The following is a 14,413-nucleotide window of genomic DNA, read 5'->3' on the forward strand; positions in this document are numbered from 1 at the left end:
CACCTACAGGGTTGCAGATCTCTTTAGCTCGTTGGATACTTTCTCTAGCTCCTCCATTGGGGGCCCTGTGATCCATCCAATAGCTGACTGTGAGCATCCACTTATGTGCCCCGGCCTAGTCTCACAAGAGACGCAATTTGGTATTTTCAATGAAAGGTGCAGAAAACCTTTGGCCCAGCAATCCTCCTTCTGGGATTTTTCCTAGTGCTGTAAGTGCACAATTAGTCATACTAGTAAAGAACTGGAAACCACCCATGTGTCCATCAGCAGGGGTCGGGCTAAATAGATATGGTTTGTTCACACAGGAGAGTAGCATTCAGCTCCAAGAAACAATGAGATGCTCTCTAGGAACCAACAGGGGAAACTTAAAAAAGCAAGGTGCAGGATGGTGTCACTGCATGGCACCTTCTGCTTACAAAAAGAGTGGGCAGAGCCAGGTGTGGTGGCTTATGCCTGTAAAGTCTGGTACTCCTGGGCTACACAGTGAGTCTCCGTGTGAATCATTTTAAAATAAAGGAGGTAGGATGGGCCCGAGGCAGGCTCTCATGTAGCCTAGAGATCCTTAAGCTTCTAACCCTCTGCTTCTCCCTCCGGAGTACTGAGATGACAGGTGTATGCTGCCATGTTTACTCACATCTTTATTGGGATTTAAAAACAGTAACAATGGGCTAGAGAGATGCCTCAGCCATTAAAAGCTGGGCTCACAACCAAAACCAGTGACATAACCAACCCTCTAGCTGGGTACTCACGCAAAGGTGCTGTGTGTTGGGGAGGGGGGACGTGAACGCTGCAGGGAAAGGGGTGCTACTTTCATATAGCTTTGATTTCAGAAGCAGGTAAAGAAGTTATCAGCTCAAGATGATACTAACAATAGAGTAGGTGACCACCAAGGGTTCCCAGTGTGAGGTGATGCTGGAGACCCTCTCCAGTCTGGGGGAGAATCAACCCCAGATGCTTACTCTGTCTGTAGCACCTACCCACTCACTCCCCAGCTCCTGCAGCAAATGGTTTCCTTCCTTACACTTAGCCAGTACCTGCTAAGATCTGCAGCAGGTAACCTGAGCCTGGCAGAGAAACAGTTCTACGTGGTATGACAAGCCTGAGTCTCAGGCACTCACAAAACTGGACCGAAGCTAATACAGTGGTTGGGAAGGGCCCTCAGAAACAGGGAAGACGTCAGGAAGGTCAATGAGATGGGTCCACCTTGTGACTCAGGCACACACACATTTGTATTTCCATCTGTGCTCAGCAGTTAAAAGTCCTGGCAACTGTGGCACTTACTAAATGGCCTTCAGAGGGCTACCCAGTTGTGCTAGGAGAGGGATCCAGCACTCACAATTAGCACAGCACCGCAGGAAGCTGGCCTAAGGACCAAGAGGAGTTGAGGACGGGAGGAAGGTAAGCGTGGAGAGAAGCAGGCATACCACCTCTGGCTCAGTTTCACCTTTCTCCCCAATGCCATCTGTGCAGTGGGGGAGTTGGGTTGTAGTTGCCATGGAGAACCTGAGGGAGGAGAGTGTGGGTGGAGCAGTCATCCACAACCTGGTCCTGGAGCTGTGGGGGCAACACCCAGAGCAGAGTTTTGCTGTACTGGTCCAGGCTGGTGACAGTAGAGACAGGAGGAGCTGGCTGGCTGGCAGGGGAGGGGAGGGGAGAAGGAAGCTCCCAGTGGAACTCTGAAACTGCCACAAGTTGGAGCTTTGCTGCAGGTGGAGCAGGAGCAGCAGAAAGGCTTCCCTCAGGCACCACGGGCCTCTCTTCCCCCAGCTCCCTCTCTTTCCACACCTCAAATCTCTGATTGCCCATTTCTGCCCTGGGTTTGGTAATGACAGCCTGCACTCACGGTGAACATCGTCACTCTGTTTGGGACACATGTTCTCTCATCTTACAAGGCGATACTGACTTTACCTCAACTCTGGGGCCCTCAGCTTTGCTCAACTCCCCAGATAAGACAACAACATTCCAAAGAGAGAGAGAGAGAGAGAGAGAGAGAGAGAGAGAGAGAGAGAGAGAGAGAGAGAGAGAAAAGACAACAACATTCCCCTATAGATTTGATGAGGAGGAGAAAGAATTGGTCTGGCTTTCTGGAATAGAGGTGAGAAATGAGAACCAGGTCACAGGTGCTCATTTGCCTTGCCCTAAAGGGACAATGTGGCTTCCCAGTGACAAGAGACACAGCCTTCCTCTGTGCAAGGGCTGACCACATTTCCGCAGTGGCAAGAGTGCCACTATCTCCTGGAGTCTTTGGTCACCATGTGCCCTGTCAGATGGCTGTGGCTGTGACACTCTACAATGTCCCTGTTCCTCTAGACTCCATTCCTCGGTAGACCCCAGAGGCCAGCAACCAATCTCTGTAGCACAAACTTTGGATCAAGACAGCCCCTGAGCTGCATATCCCAGATTATCATTCTCCTTAAAATTCATTTGGTTGAGGGAGATTTCAAACATACACAAAAGTAAGGATATCCCATAGACCCACTGCTCAATTTAAAATAGCTAACAGGTATCAGTCGAATTTTATTTCAGCTAAACCACATGTAACTAGTTTTTATTTATTAAGATAGGTTTTTTTTTTAATTGATTGATTGAGATAAGGGTTCTCTGTGTTATCCTATTTAGCTGTCCTAGAATTCACTCTGTGGACCAGGCTGGCTTTGAACTCAGAGAGATCCATCTGCCTCTGCCTCCTGAGTGCTGGGATTAAAGATGTGAGCCACCACGACCAGCTTTATTTTTGGATTATTTGAGGTAACTTTTAGACTCTTGACCAAATATACATATCTTTACTGAACAACAATAACAACTTTTTCCCCCTTTTTTGGAACCAAAGTCTTGCTATATTACTTTGGCTAACCTAGAACTCATGTTGACCAGGATGGCCTCAAATTTACAGTAGTTCTCTTATTTATACCTCCCCAATCTGGGTGCTAGGATTATAAGTGTATCATAATGTCCAACCCTAATATCAATAACTCGATATGATTCATTTCCTTCCCGATTGTGTCCCCAGATTTCAGATTTCCCCAGGTTCCCAGAACATGGACTAATTAGGAACCCTGAATTATTTCTGAGGAAGGTTTCCAGAGATGGTTCAAGAACAAGGTGTCCCTGGACACCACGTTACATGCTTTGCTTACATGGCTCTTTTTGAGTTTTTTATCTCCAGAGCCTGATCACTGAGCTAACCACCCACCCCTAACCCCGAGGAGCTCTTCCAAGTGCTGGAATTTATCTTCTGGGGGCAGGCTCAGAGAAGAAAATAAACAACTAACTGGCTATGAGTTAGACATGAACAGCATGCAAACCTTGGTCCGTCTGACTCCAAAAACTCATCACTGGACCAAACCACATGACCTTGGCTAAGTTCTAGCACAGGAGGAAAGAAACCAGTTGCTTTGGACATCTGCCTTCCTTCCTTACCATAGCTGAAGAGCTACTTGACTTGTTCATTTCTGGATGGAAAGCAAAAGACAGTCTGAGAATAAGCTATTCATTGGATGCAGGAGGGAAAGAGTCCCTTTTGCTGAAAAGAGTCAGGCTAGCTAGCAACCGCCTGGAGTCTGAATCACAAAACGTGCAGAAGCATCTCTGGCTGCAGTATCTATCCCAGGTGGGATGCAACCTCCTGCAGCACCTGCTGCTCTCCCGGCTTATTAGTATCTCTTTGCCATTCCCCGAAGGAGCTCACTCACGGCAGGGGAGACCTAACTGGCTAATGACAGCTGCTTAGCAACAGGGAGCTGGCTAATAAAGCCCCATGTTATTCCCAGTTCCAGGCTCCACCCCCACTTCCCATTACCACTCAGCCTCAGTCTCAAGCAACCCTCAGTTTGGCCTAGGAAAGCAGCTGATTGAGAAGACAGGCTGGCCCGGCCCCACCCACAATGCAGCTGGTGTGAGACCTGCTCTTCAAAGACAAAATGCTCTCTCAACCACCTAAGGTTAAGTAAGATCCACAGGGCTGAGGGTAGAGCTCTGAGGTAGATGCTTGTCTAACCTGCCTCAAGATCAAGGTTCAACTCCCAGCTACACAGACACACAGACAACAGACATACACACACACACACACCACACCAGAAAAAAACAGAAACAACTCTAGGGCCATGCACACCTTTTATTCCAGGCAGAAGCAGGCAGATCTCTGACTTTAAAGTTAGCCTAGTCTATATATTGAGTTTCAGGTCAGCCATGGATACTCAGTGGGGCCTTGTTTGTTTGTTTTTTTAAATTTTAGTACTCAACTAGAAAGATACTGTTGTAGAGGGAGGTCACGTTCAGAGAAACATAGTTTCAAGGGTTGGTGCTTCAATGACCTCAAATCAGTTGATGGTAAGAGAAGAACTATGCATATAAGCACATTATTATTTCAGATCGAGGTTCAGGGCACAGCTTGAGATAACTTGCTATTTGCTGCTGACTCTGAGTGCTCTGTTTATACATACTACGAGCATCTTCCTCCCACCATGGAAGGAGGTGGCAGGAGATACCAATCAATGGGGGTAAAGGCTGGGAGGTGGAAGAAATGTTGGCAAAGCCACAGAGAAAATACAAATACAAAGCGTTATTTGTTTCAACTAGAGATTGGACCCAGAAGCTCAGACATGCTAAGCAAGTATACTCTGAGCTCCAGCCCAGCAGGAAGTCTTTTGTTTGTTTGAGATGGGGTCTCTCTGTGTAACCATAGCTGTCCTAGAATTCTCTCTGTAGACCAGGCTGGCCTTGAACTCAGAGAAGCCTGCCTGCCTCTATCTCCTGAGTGCTGGGACTAAAGGCATGTGCCACAACCACCTGGCTTTAAAATGTTTTAAATCACTTATTTAGTGTGTGTGTGTGTGTGTGAACATGCATGTATACTAACGTGCACATGTACAATCTACCATGTGGGTCCAGGGGCAGTGGAGGTGGTCATTTCCTTCGACCATGTGTGTTCTAGGGATAGAACTTAGGTCATAAGGTTTGGCAGTGAGCAGTTTTACCCACTAAGCCATTTTCCAGTCAGGCTTTAAACTCTTTTTTAAAAAAATTAAATTAAATGTGTGTGTGTTGTGCGCGCAAGCCTGTATGAAGGTCAGAGGACAGCCTTGTAAGCCCATTTTCTCACCCCTTTCCTGGGGATTGAACTCATATCCTTGAGTGGCAAGTGTTTTTACCTGTGGAGCCATCTCCATACCCCTTCTTTTTAAAAAGATTATGCATATGTGTGTGCACGCATCTGAACATGTGCATGTGACAGGCCAGAAGAGGGGGTTGGATCCCTTGGAACTGGAGCTACACGTGGTTTGTGAACCACCTGACCTGATGTGGCTGTTGGGAATCAAACTACAAGAGCAGCCAATGCTTGGGAGCTAGAGAGATGGCTCAGTGGTTAAGAGCACACTGACTGCTCTCCCAGAGGTCCTGAGCTCAATTCCTAGCAACCACATGGTGGCTCACAACCATCTGTAATGAGATCCAAAGCCCTCTCTGGTGTGTCTGAACACAGCTGTAGTGTATTCATATAAAATAAATGAATAAATAAATAAATAAATCTAAAAAGAAGAGAGAGAGAGAGAGAGAGAGAGAGAGAGCAGCCAATGCTCTTAACTAGCTCAGGGACAGAGCGCTGACATCTGTAGTTCTCAGTACCCTAACCACACAACCCCCTACCCCACCTCCAGGAAACCACCAAATAAGGATCATACTATGGTCCTTCCTGACAAAACCTGGAAGACTAAAAGGGGATGTCAAAGGTTTTCTTTTTTCCTGTGATGGTGGTTTTGAGTCTGTCCTCCAAGCTTCATGGATGACATCTCAGAGGGACTGATGCTCTGGTACAGGGTACAGAGGTATCGAGGAGCAAGACAGCACCTGGACCAGACCCTTCCCTAGCTTCCAGGGTTGCCCTCACAAGGAAGCTGGTTTTGAGACAGGGCCCATGTAGCCCAGACTGGACTCCAAACCTCTATATTTCTGGTGTCCCCACCTCCACCTGGGTAGATGCTGGGGTTTGCATTTGCTTCACACATCCTTTTTTTGTTTGTTTGTTTTGCTTTGTTTTGTTTTTTTGTTTTTTCGAGCCAGGGTTTCTCTGTGTAGCCCTGGCTATCCTGGAACTCACTCTGTAGACCAGGCTGGCCTCAAACTCAGAAATCCGCCTGCCTCTGCCTCCCAAGTGCTGGAATTAAAGGCTTGTCCACATTGGTGTTTATAGACAGGGTTTCTCTGTGTAGCCTTAGCTGACCTGGAACTCATTCTGTACATTCTGTACAGCAGGCCCACCACCACCTGGCTGGAAGACTGATGTTTAGTCTAGACCTTCAGAGGTAGGAAGATCCACCTTTAATCTGAGCCACACCTTCTGGTGGCTCTATAGAGGGCATGGAAGAAGAAAGCTTTTGCTCTTTGCCTGCCTAATCTTAGTGTCCCTGGCAAGTCCAGTCCTTCACTGACACTGGAGCCTGCTTCTTTGGGATTCTGAAGATCAGTTGAGATATCCAGCCCCATGGACCTACTAGGCTCTTGGGCTTTCTGCTAATAGACAGCTATTGTTGGACACAGCCAGTAGTCACTCTAGTAAATGCCTCCATCCCTCCATCCATCTTCATACACACACACATACACACACATACACACACACACACACACACACAAATACAACCAAGCATATAAGGAATCCTGGTTGTTTCTGGTGGCATTCAGGGGTGCTGCAGCCGCCATTCCACCACCGCTTTGGTTCTGAACAGCCTTGTGCACACACCATACCATACCAGCCATGCTGCCTGTGGTACTGAACTTCAGATCTACGATTCCTGTGTGTTATGAACCTCCTTGTTTGTACTGTACAAGGTTTTCTGCTCTTACAGAGACACAACCATTGAATTACAGAAAACAAGGATTTCTAGTAATTTCTTACTTTCAGCATGTATCCAACTAGTGTATCTCTGTGTTGTAGTCTCAGAATGTTGAATTTCGTTTTTCATAGGTCACACTTTATCTATTATTTTATGTATATGTGACGTTTGAGCGTGAGCACATGCATGTCACACACTGTAGTCACTTCTCCCCTTCCACCAGGTTCTGACGGCTGAACGCAGATCAGCTTTACATGGCAAGACTGAGTCATCATGCCAGCTCAGGATGCTTGATTTTAAAATATGGAATCTGGGTTGCTGATGTGAATTTCATAACAAGTCACTAAAATATGATGGTTGTGGTGGTCCATGCAATTACTTCCAGCACTCGAGAGGCAGAAGCCGGAAGAGAATTAGTCAGTTTGAGGCTAGTCTTCCCTGTGAGATTCAGGCCAGCTAGGGTTCCATAGTGAAGGCCTATCTCAAAAACAAACAAATAACCACCCTCCCCCAGCATGCATGCACACACAGATCTCCAAAATACAAGACAGAGAGAGGAAGGGAAGCCCAGATCCAGCTGGGGAGATGGCTCCATCTGGGGTCTGCTGGCCAGCCAATCTAGCTTCATCGGTAAGCTCTGGGTCCTGGTGAAGAGACCTGGTCCCCCACAAACAAGGTGGGTGGCCCCGAAGAGCAGCTTGATCTGAGGTTGGTCTCTGCCCTCCACCCACTCCTACAAACAACCACACCCACAAAAAACGCTAACACACCAATACACACAAAACCCTAGACTTCTTGGAGGCCAGGCAAAGCCTGGGCCTGAATTCCTGTGGCAACTCTATCAGGGCTGGCCCTTCACACAGACTTCAGCCCCTGACACCGCTGCCTCACATCTGGGCAGTTTCTCTTGCAAACATTTTCTCTGATCCCTCGGCATTTATGTTTGCATTCGTGACTCTTAGGAACCTCGGAGGACCAGCAGATCATGAGCCCTCCTGCCCCTGGACCCTGTTTAAAACCCTGGACACTTGAAGGCTTTGTTTTGCCTACTACAATAACTGAAATGGCTCGAAGGAAGTATGTTTTTCTTTAGTACGGTCTGCCCTGATGAAAGAGCTCTGAGCTTTCGACAGGAGATCCATGGCTCCCAGAGGGCCGGGCGTCCCAGGCGGGTGCTTCTCACCTCAAGAGCCTGAATGTGGACTACTCAACGGTCTCCTCCTGCTGGCCTCCTGCCAGCCCTCTTCCTTTCATTCTCCCCTGGCTACCCACACACAGCACCCATGCACAAGCCGTTCTCACTATGCGGTTGGTAGCTTTCCTCACTGGGCGCTTCGATAAAGCCTAGCACGGAGCCAGAATTCTAATATGCTTCTAGGCTAATGACACTGGGAGCTTTTTCTTTTTTCTCTCCTAGAGCATGGGTTCTATGAAGAAGGAGAAGAGGTAAAAGCAGGCTGCAGATGGATGGATCAGGGCATCGTAGGAGAGAATGGGGAAACTCACCCCAAAGGGAGACAGACAATGGGACTGCAAAGACAGCCGAGCCTCAGCCTTGACACCCAAAAGACAAGGATATTTTCTGCTCTTAGACTCTAGCCATGCTTACAGACATTAACTCCATCCCAACAAAAATTTCAGATGGAGACCACTGCTGTAATTTTATTTAACTTTTTTATTTTCTGGTTTTCGAGGCAGAGTTTCTCTATCCTGGAGTCACTTGTAGACCAGGCTAGCCTCAAAACTCTGGAGTCACTTGTAGACTAGGCTAGCCTCAAAACTCTGAGATATGCACTTGCCTCTTCCTCTCCAGTGCTAGGTTAAAGGCACATGCCATCACGCCCAGGAACGCTGCTCTAATTTTAAAAGAGCATACTAGGGGAAACATCAAACTAGTGACAGAGGGGCATGGCGTGCTGGGGCATGCTTGCGGTACTGGTAAGTGTAAGGCTGAAGCAGGAGAATCAAGAACCTGAGGGAGTTCAAGACCAGCCAAGGATAGGTAGAGGAAGAGAGAGGCAAAGAGAGTTGGGGTTGGGGGGTATACAGGGTGTAAAGGGAGGGAGGGAGAGAGAGAGAGAGAGAGAACATTTAAGTATTATATAGAACGCTACTTTTCAAAGCCCTGTGTCAAACAGCCTCTGCCTACAGGCTGCCTCTCCCAACCACTATAACTCCCTCTAGAATGTTTTTTTCTCTCCATAGATCTTTTATTACGTATTATCATGATACATCTTTTTTCAGGGTTTTTTTTTTTTTTCCTGTCTGCCGGCCTCTTAGCAGGATTTATGGATTTATGTTTCTGGGGCAGAGACTGTCTACCTTGTCCCTGCCACGTATTCTGCATAGAGAATACCAGCTGGTGTGTGGCCGAACCTATGGGAAAGGCAGCTCTGTCTCACTGTTGCCAAAAGCAGGACCAGTAAGAGGCTTGATACCAAGCCTGGCAACCTAGTGTCAATGGTTGATCACACAGTGGAAAGAGACACCAGACTCCCAACAACTGTCCTCAGCACAGGTGCCACACATAGTCCATCCATGTGCATACACATACCACACGAAATATAACGTAAAAACAAAACAAAACAAAAAAAACTATGTAAGGCATTTCTTCAGAGTGTGCGACTACTAGCACACGCTAGGCTCTGGGGCCCTTCCCACCTCAGGGGTCGTTAGCTTTTTCTTACAAAGGCAAAGGTCGGGGCCTCCCCATCATGCAGCCCGGTTCCACAGCATGAGGTTCTGCTGTTCTTCCTTGCTATGCTCATGTTCTTTTGCCTCTAACCAACTGTATGGGTAATTAGGAGAATGGAGCAAACAGAAAGATGTGGCAGCCAAAAAGCACAGGAAGTCATCCCAAAGGGCCAATCCTTCCCCAGAGGGAAAGGGACAGAGAAGATGGGGAGTTCCGAAATCCAAAGCACTCAAGGCAAGGTTCTCAACATGGCGTCCTGGGACGCAAGCTTCCTCTGTGAGCATGGAAGAAATCCAGAGTCTCAGGCCACTCCAGACCTACCAGAACCAGAAACGCCTTGGCAGGGACTAGGTATGTTTTGTTCTGTGATGCTGAAACTTCACAAGAGGGTGTTGGATCCTCTGGATTCTGATGTTACAGACTGTTGTGAGCAACCACGTAGGTATGGGGATCAAACCCAGGTCCTCTGGAAGAGCAGCCAGGATTTTCTGTTTTGTTTTTTCGAGACAGGGTTTGTCTGTGGAGCCCTGGCTGTTCTGGAATTTGCTCTGTAGACCAGGCTGCCCTCAAACTCCTAAAGATCCTTTGCCTCTGCCTCCTGAGTGCCAGGACACCCTGCTGAGCAGCCAGGCTTCTTAACTGCTGGGCCATCTCTTTAGCCACCTCTCTTTATTTATTTATTTATTTATTTTTTATTTGAGGCAAGGTCTCACTGAGTTGTCCAGGCTAACCCTGGATACTCCACTGATAAGACAAGCCTTGAACTTATGATCTTCCAGCTTCAGCCTTTTAAATAGCCAGGATCATGGGCTTGGGATACCAGGTACAACACAACTATAAATGTTTTAAACATACTTTCAGGTGAATTCTGGTGCTACTGAAATTTGGAAACTGTTGTACTAGGATATTAAAATACACAGATTCTTGCAACCTAAAGCCTCTGATTCCGTAGGTCTGGGGTGGGGCTCACATAGACTTCAAGAGGGTTTGGATTGGTTGGGACTTTCATTCATATTTGACACTACACCAGGAGACTCATCTTTTCTTTGTTTCTTCCTTCCTTTCTCTTTTTTTTTTTTTGTTTTTTTGAGACAGGGTGTCTCTGTGTAGCCCTGGCTGTCCTGGAACTCACTCTGTAGACCAGGCTGGCCTTGAACTCAGAAATCCACCTGCCTCTGTCTCCTGAGTGCTGGGATTAAAGGAGTGCGCCACCACGCCCAGCAGACTCATCTTTTCTGCATCCTGGGACCAAGCGCTCAATCCCAAGCCTGTAACCCATCACTGCGAAGCATTTACTCACCACACAGAGCAATGATGTGGCTGCTATCTTCATGCACGAATTTCCTGGTGACAGCCTCCTCCATGATTTGTTTCACCTGTGAATAAATGGGAATCTCCATTATTTTAATTTATTCTTGCTGGGCTACTGCTCAAACTCAGGGCAAACCCTCTGACACTGGGTTACACCCTCGGGCTAGCATTATTATTTTAAATTTTTCTCCTTAGCATTTTTAATCATGGGGTTTGAGGGTACAGCTCAGTGGTCAGGCATGTTATGGATACGTAAGGCTCTAGATTCAATTCCTAGCACCAAAAGAAAAAAAAATTCAGCAACAGAACAGGTCTAGGGAAAGGTAAATAGCTTGGTTTTGACCTTGGTTTTTAGATACTTGCAGAGATGACAAAGATGGAAGTCGGGTGGGAAGACAAATGCTCCTTAGCATCATCTGCCCCAAGTTTTTTGGAGATGAAACTAAGAGATGTCAAACCTACCAGCCAATCAGTGTGGAAGGTCCAGTTCAGACAAAAGGGTCCTCCGGCCTAGAAACTAAGGATGGAGGGTATTTGCTCATCCATACTCTGCTGGAAAAGGGCTTCTGGTGACAGACTCTCCTTCAGGACAGTCTCAGTACAACTGGCCCCTCCTTTTCTGAGGTTAGGGGTGGTCCATCCATGTCTCACCGACTCTCATATGCTGTAGCTAGGTCCTAAAACTCTGATGTTTTAGGGTTTCAATGAGAGGCTAACCTGAGCTACACAGTGTGTGACAGAGCCTGACCTACAGAGTGAGACCGTCTCAACTCCCAACCCCCAAAAGCCACTCAGAGGATGGGGATGTCATTCTACAGTTGAGTGCTTGACTGACATTCAAGGTCCCCAGGTTTAATCGCTAGGGCCACAAGAAAGGTGTTCTTACTGTTTATTATTATTCCTTAATCATATAAAAAAGAGCTTCTGTGATCCTCTCACAGGCTTGGTGAGTTCTCACACACTGGATCCTTTTAGAGCAGGAAACTACACAAGTGTCAGATGTGGTAGCACATGCCTGATCCCAAGTCTTGGGAGATGGAGGCAAGAGGATCAAGAGTACAAGGCCCAGGCTGGCTAGATGACTCAGCAGGTAAAAGTTCTTCTGAGCAAGCCTGATGACCAGAGTTCGATTCCCAGAACCCAAATAAAAGAGGAAAAAGAGACGAGACTCTACAAAATGTCCTCGGACCCACAGAAGTATGCGCAGGAGCATGTGCAGTCACACACACACCATGTGCACCCCCCCCTCCCCAGTAAAGTTAAAAGAAGAGTTCAAGGCCAAGGCCAGTCTAGGCTACACAGCAAATACAAGGCTAGTTTGGGCTACTTTGGGCTGCTCTGTCTTAAACAACAAATGAAATAGAATATAGAACCTGTTTGCCCAAGCACCTTGTTTCATTATCTTCCCCTCCAGTCTCCACTTTTTCTGAGAGTACTCAAGCACCCACTATCTTTTTTTCCCTTTTTTTTTTTTCTTTTTTCTTTTTGTAGTGGTAGCTGAACCAAGGGCCTTGTGCATGCTGGGCCAGAAAAAAAAAACTGAACTATTTTTTCAGACCTTTTTGTTATCGTTGTTTTGAGGCAGGGTCTCACAATGTAGCCTTGGTTGGTCTAGAACTCACTATCTAGACAAGGCTAGTCTGGAACTCAGAGATCTGCCTCCCTCTGCCTCTTGATTGCTGTGCTCAAAGGCATGAGCCACCAAGACCTCTTCTATTTTTTGAGACAGGATTTTACTAAATTCCCTAAGCTGACCTGGAATTTACTCTATAACCCATTCATTCCTCTTATGTCTGCTTTCTCAGGTGCTGAGAGGATAGCCTATGCCGCCAGGCCCAACCTCTGGGTTCTTATGTTAGTTCTGCACTTAAAAAAGAATTAATGGAGCCGGGCATGGTGGTGCACGCCTTTAATCCCAGCACTCAGGAGGCAGAGGCAGGCAGATTTCTGAGTTCGAGGCCAGCCTGGTCTACAAAGTGAGATCCAGGACAGCCGGGGCTATACAGAGAAACCCTGTCTCCAAAAAACCAAAAAAAAAAGAAAAAAAAATTAATGGAATAACAGTACAGGGTGTTTTGTGAGTTGTTTCTTTTGCTTGCTTGACTGATTGTGAGATTTGTTTCTGTTGTATCTGTTGGGAATGTAGATTGTTCATTCCCAATTGCGTGACAATACCACAATTAACTGGCATTTAGGGCCTTTCCAGCTTGGGGTTGTTTTGAATCATATGAACATCTGGACATATCTTCTGGTGAACATATGTGCTGGCTTTCAAAAATTTATATTTGTAGGCAAGGAATTTCTGATGCATATATTCTGCTTTAGTGTCTAGTAATACTGCCAAAGTGTTCTCCAAGTGGCTATAGCAATTTGCATTTCCATCAACAGAATGAGGTTCTAGTTGCTCTTAACACTTGTGCCAGATTCCATGGGGGAATCTGCCAGGAGACTGATACTACCAGTGGGAGTCAGAGATGGCTTTCCTCAACCCCAGTATAAAACCCTACAGAATAAGCCACGAGCAGAGACAGTCCTTACCTTTTAAAGGATTTATTTATCTTTATTTTATGTGAATGGATATTTTCGTTGCATGGATGTCTGTGCACGACATTTATGTGATACCTGCAGAGGCTAGAAAAGCACATTGGCTCCCTTGGAACTAGAGCTTTGTTAGCTGTCATGTGACTTCTGGGAATCAAACTTGGAAGAGAAGCCAGAGCAGGCTCTCCAGTGCTTTCTCTTTTATTTATTTATTTATTTATTTGGGTTTTTCGAGACAGGGTTTCTCTGTGTAGCCCCGGCTGTCCTGGCACTCACTTTGTAGAACAGGCTGGCCTCGAACTCAGAAATCCGCCTGCCTCTGTCTCCCGAGTGCTGGGATCAAAGGCGTGTGCCACCACGCCCGGCTTCTCTTTTATTTTTTGAAGTTAGGCATTTGCTCCACATTAACCTTTGGCTGTCATCCTTTGGACAGGATGCAGTGTCCTGATGACACCCCGGCTCCCAGTCAGTTTTTGTCTTCTTTCACCTAATTACCTATTTATTTACTTTCAAGGTCGGTCTCATTATATAAGGCTGGTTGGCCTGGGTATCGTAGGGACCCAGAGGGATTAAATATATACACCACCACACCAGGCCAAGGTCATCTCTTAACATGAAGAGTGACAGAGCACCTAAGGGCTAGGGAGGAAGGACCTGGAAGGTTCTCCCTGCTGGAAGGAAGGGCTCATGGTTAGTGGTTAGGTAAATGAAGATCCGATTGGATCGATTCTTGCACTCCAAGCTGTTAAAAGCTTCCTCGATTACTTCCCAGGGAGTCTTTGCAGGAACCCACAGCTAAGGATCAACAGGATGTATCTGAAGCAGCTGGAGAGGTGAGGAGGACCTAGTTATGATTTTAGGATTAGTCCAGAGGGCCTCTGTGAGGAGTCTTGCCTCTAGTTCTTAACTGTCTCTTCTTATAGCATTTTCTGTAAACCAAGCACTAAAAGGGGAACTAGGTGGAGTTCAGAGCAGGTCAGCCTTTGCCAGGCAGATACATCATTGCAGCACAAATTCAGTTTTCCAAGGAACCATT

General features: G+C 46.8%; 1 protein-coding gene across 2 annotated transcripts in view; it reads right to left on the reverse strand.

The window, feature by feature from the left end:
- The window catches only part of Sgsm2 (small G protein signaling modulator 2), a 40,929-nt gene that overhangs the window by 24,733 nt on the left and 1,783 nt on the right, over positions 1-14,413 (reverse strand). For both annotated transcript variants that reach the window (XM_021176527.2, XM_021176526.2), the window contains exon 2: positions 10,826-10,901. In XM_021176527.2, coding sequence (XP_021032186.1) covers positions 10,826-10,901 — 76 coding nt within the window. The remainder of the gene's footprint in view (positions 1-10,825; positions 10,902-14,413) is intronic.

The sequence above is a fragment of the Mus caroli genome, chromosome 11 (genome assembly GCF_900094665.2).
Source record: "Mus caroli chromosome 11, CAROLI_EIJ_v1.1, whole genome shotgun sequence".
Classification (NCBI taxonomy): Eukaryota; Metazoa; Chordata; class Mammalia; order Rodentia; family Muridae; genus Mus; species Mus caroli.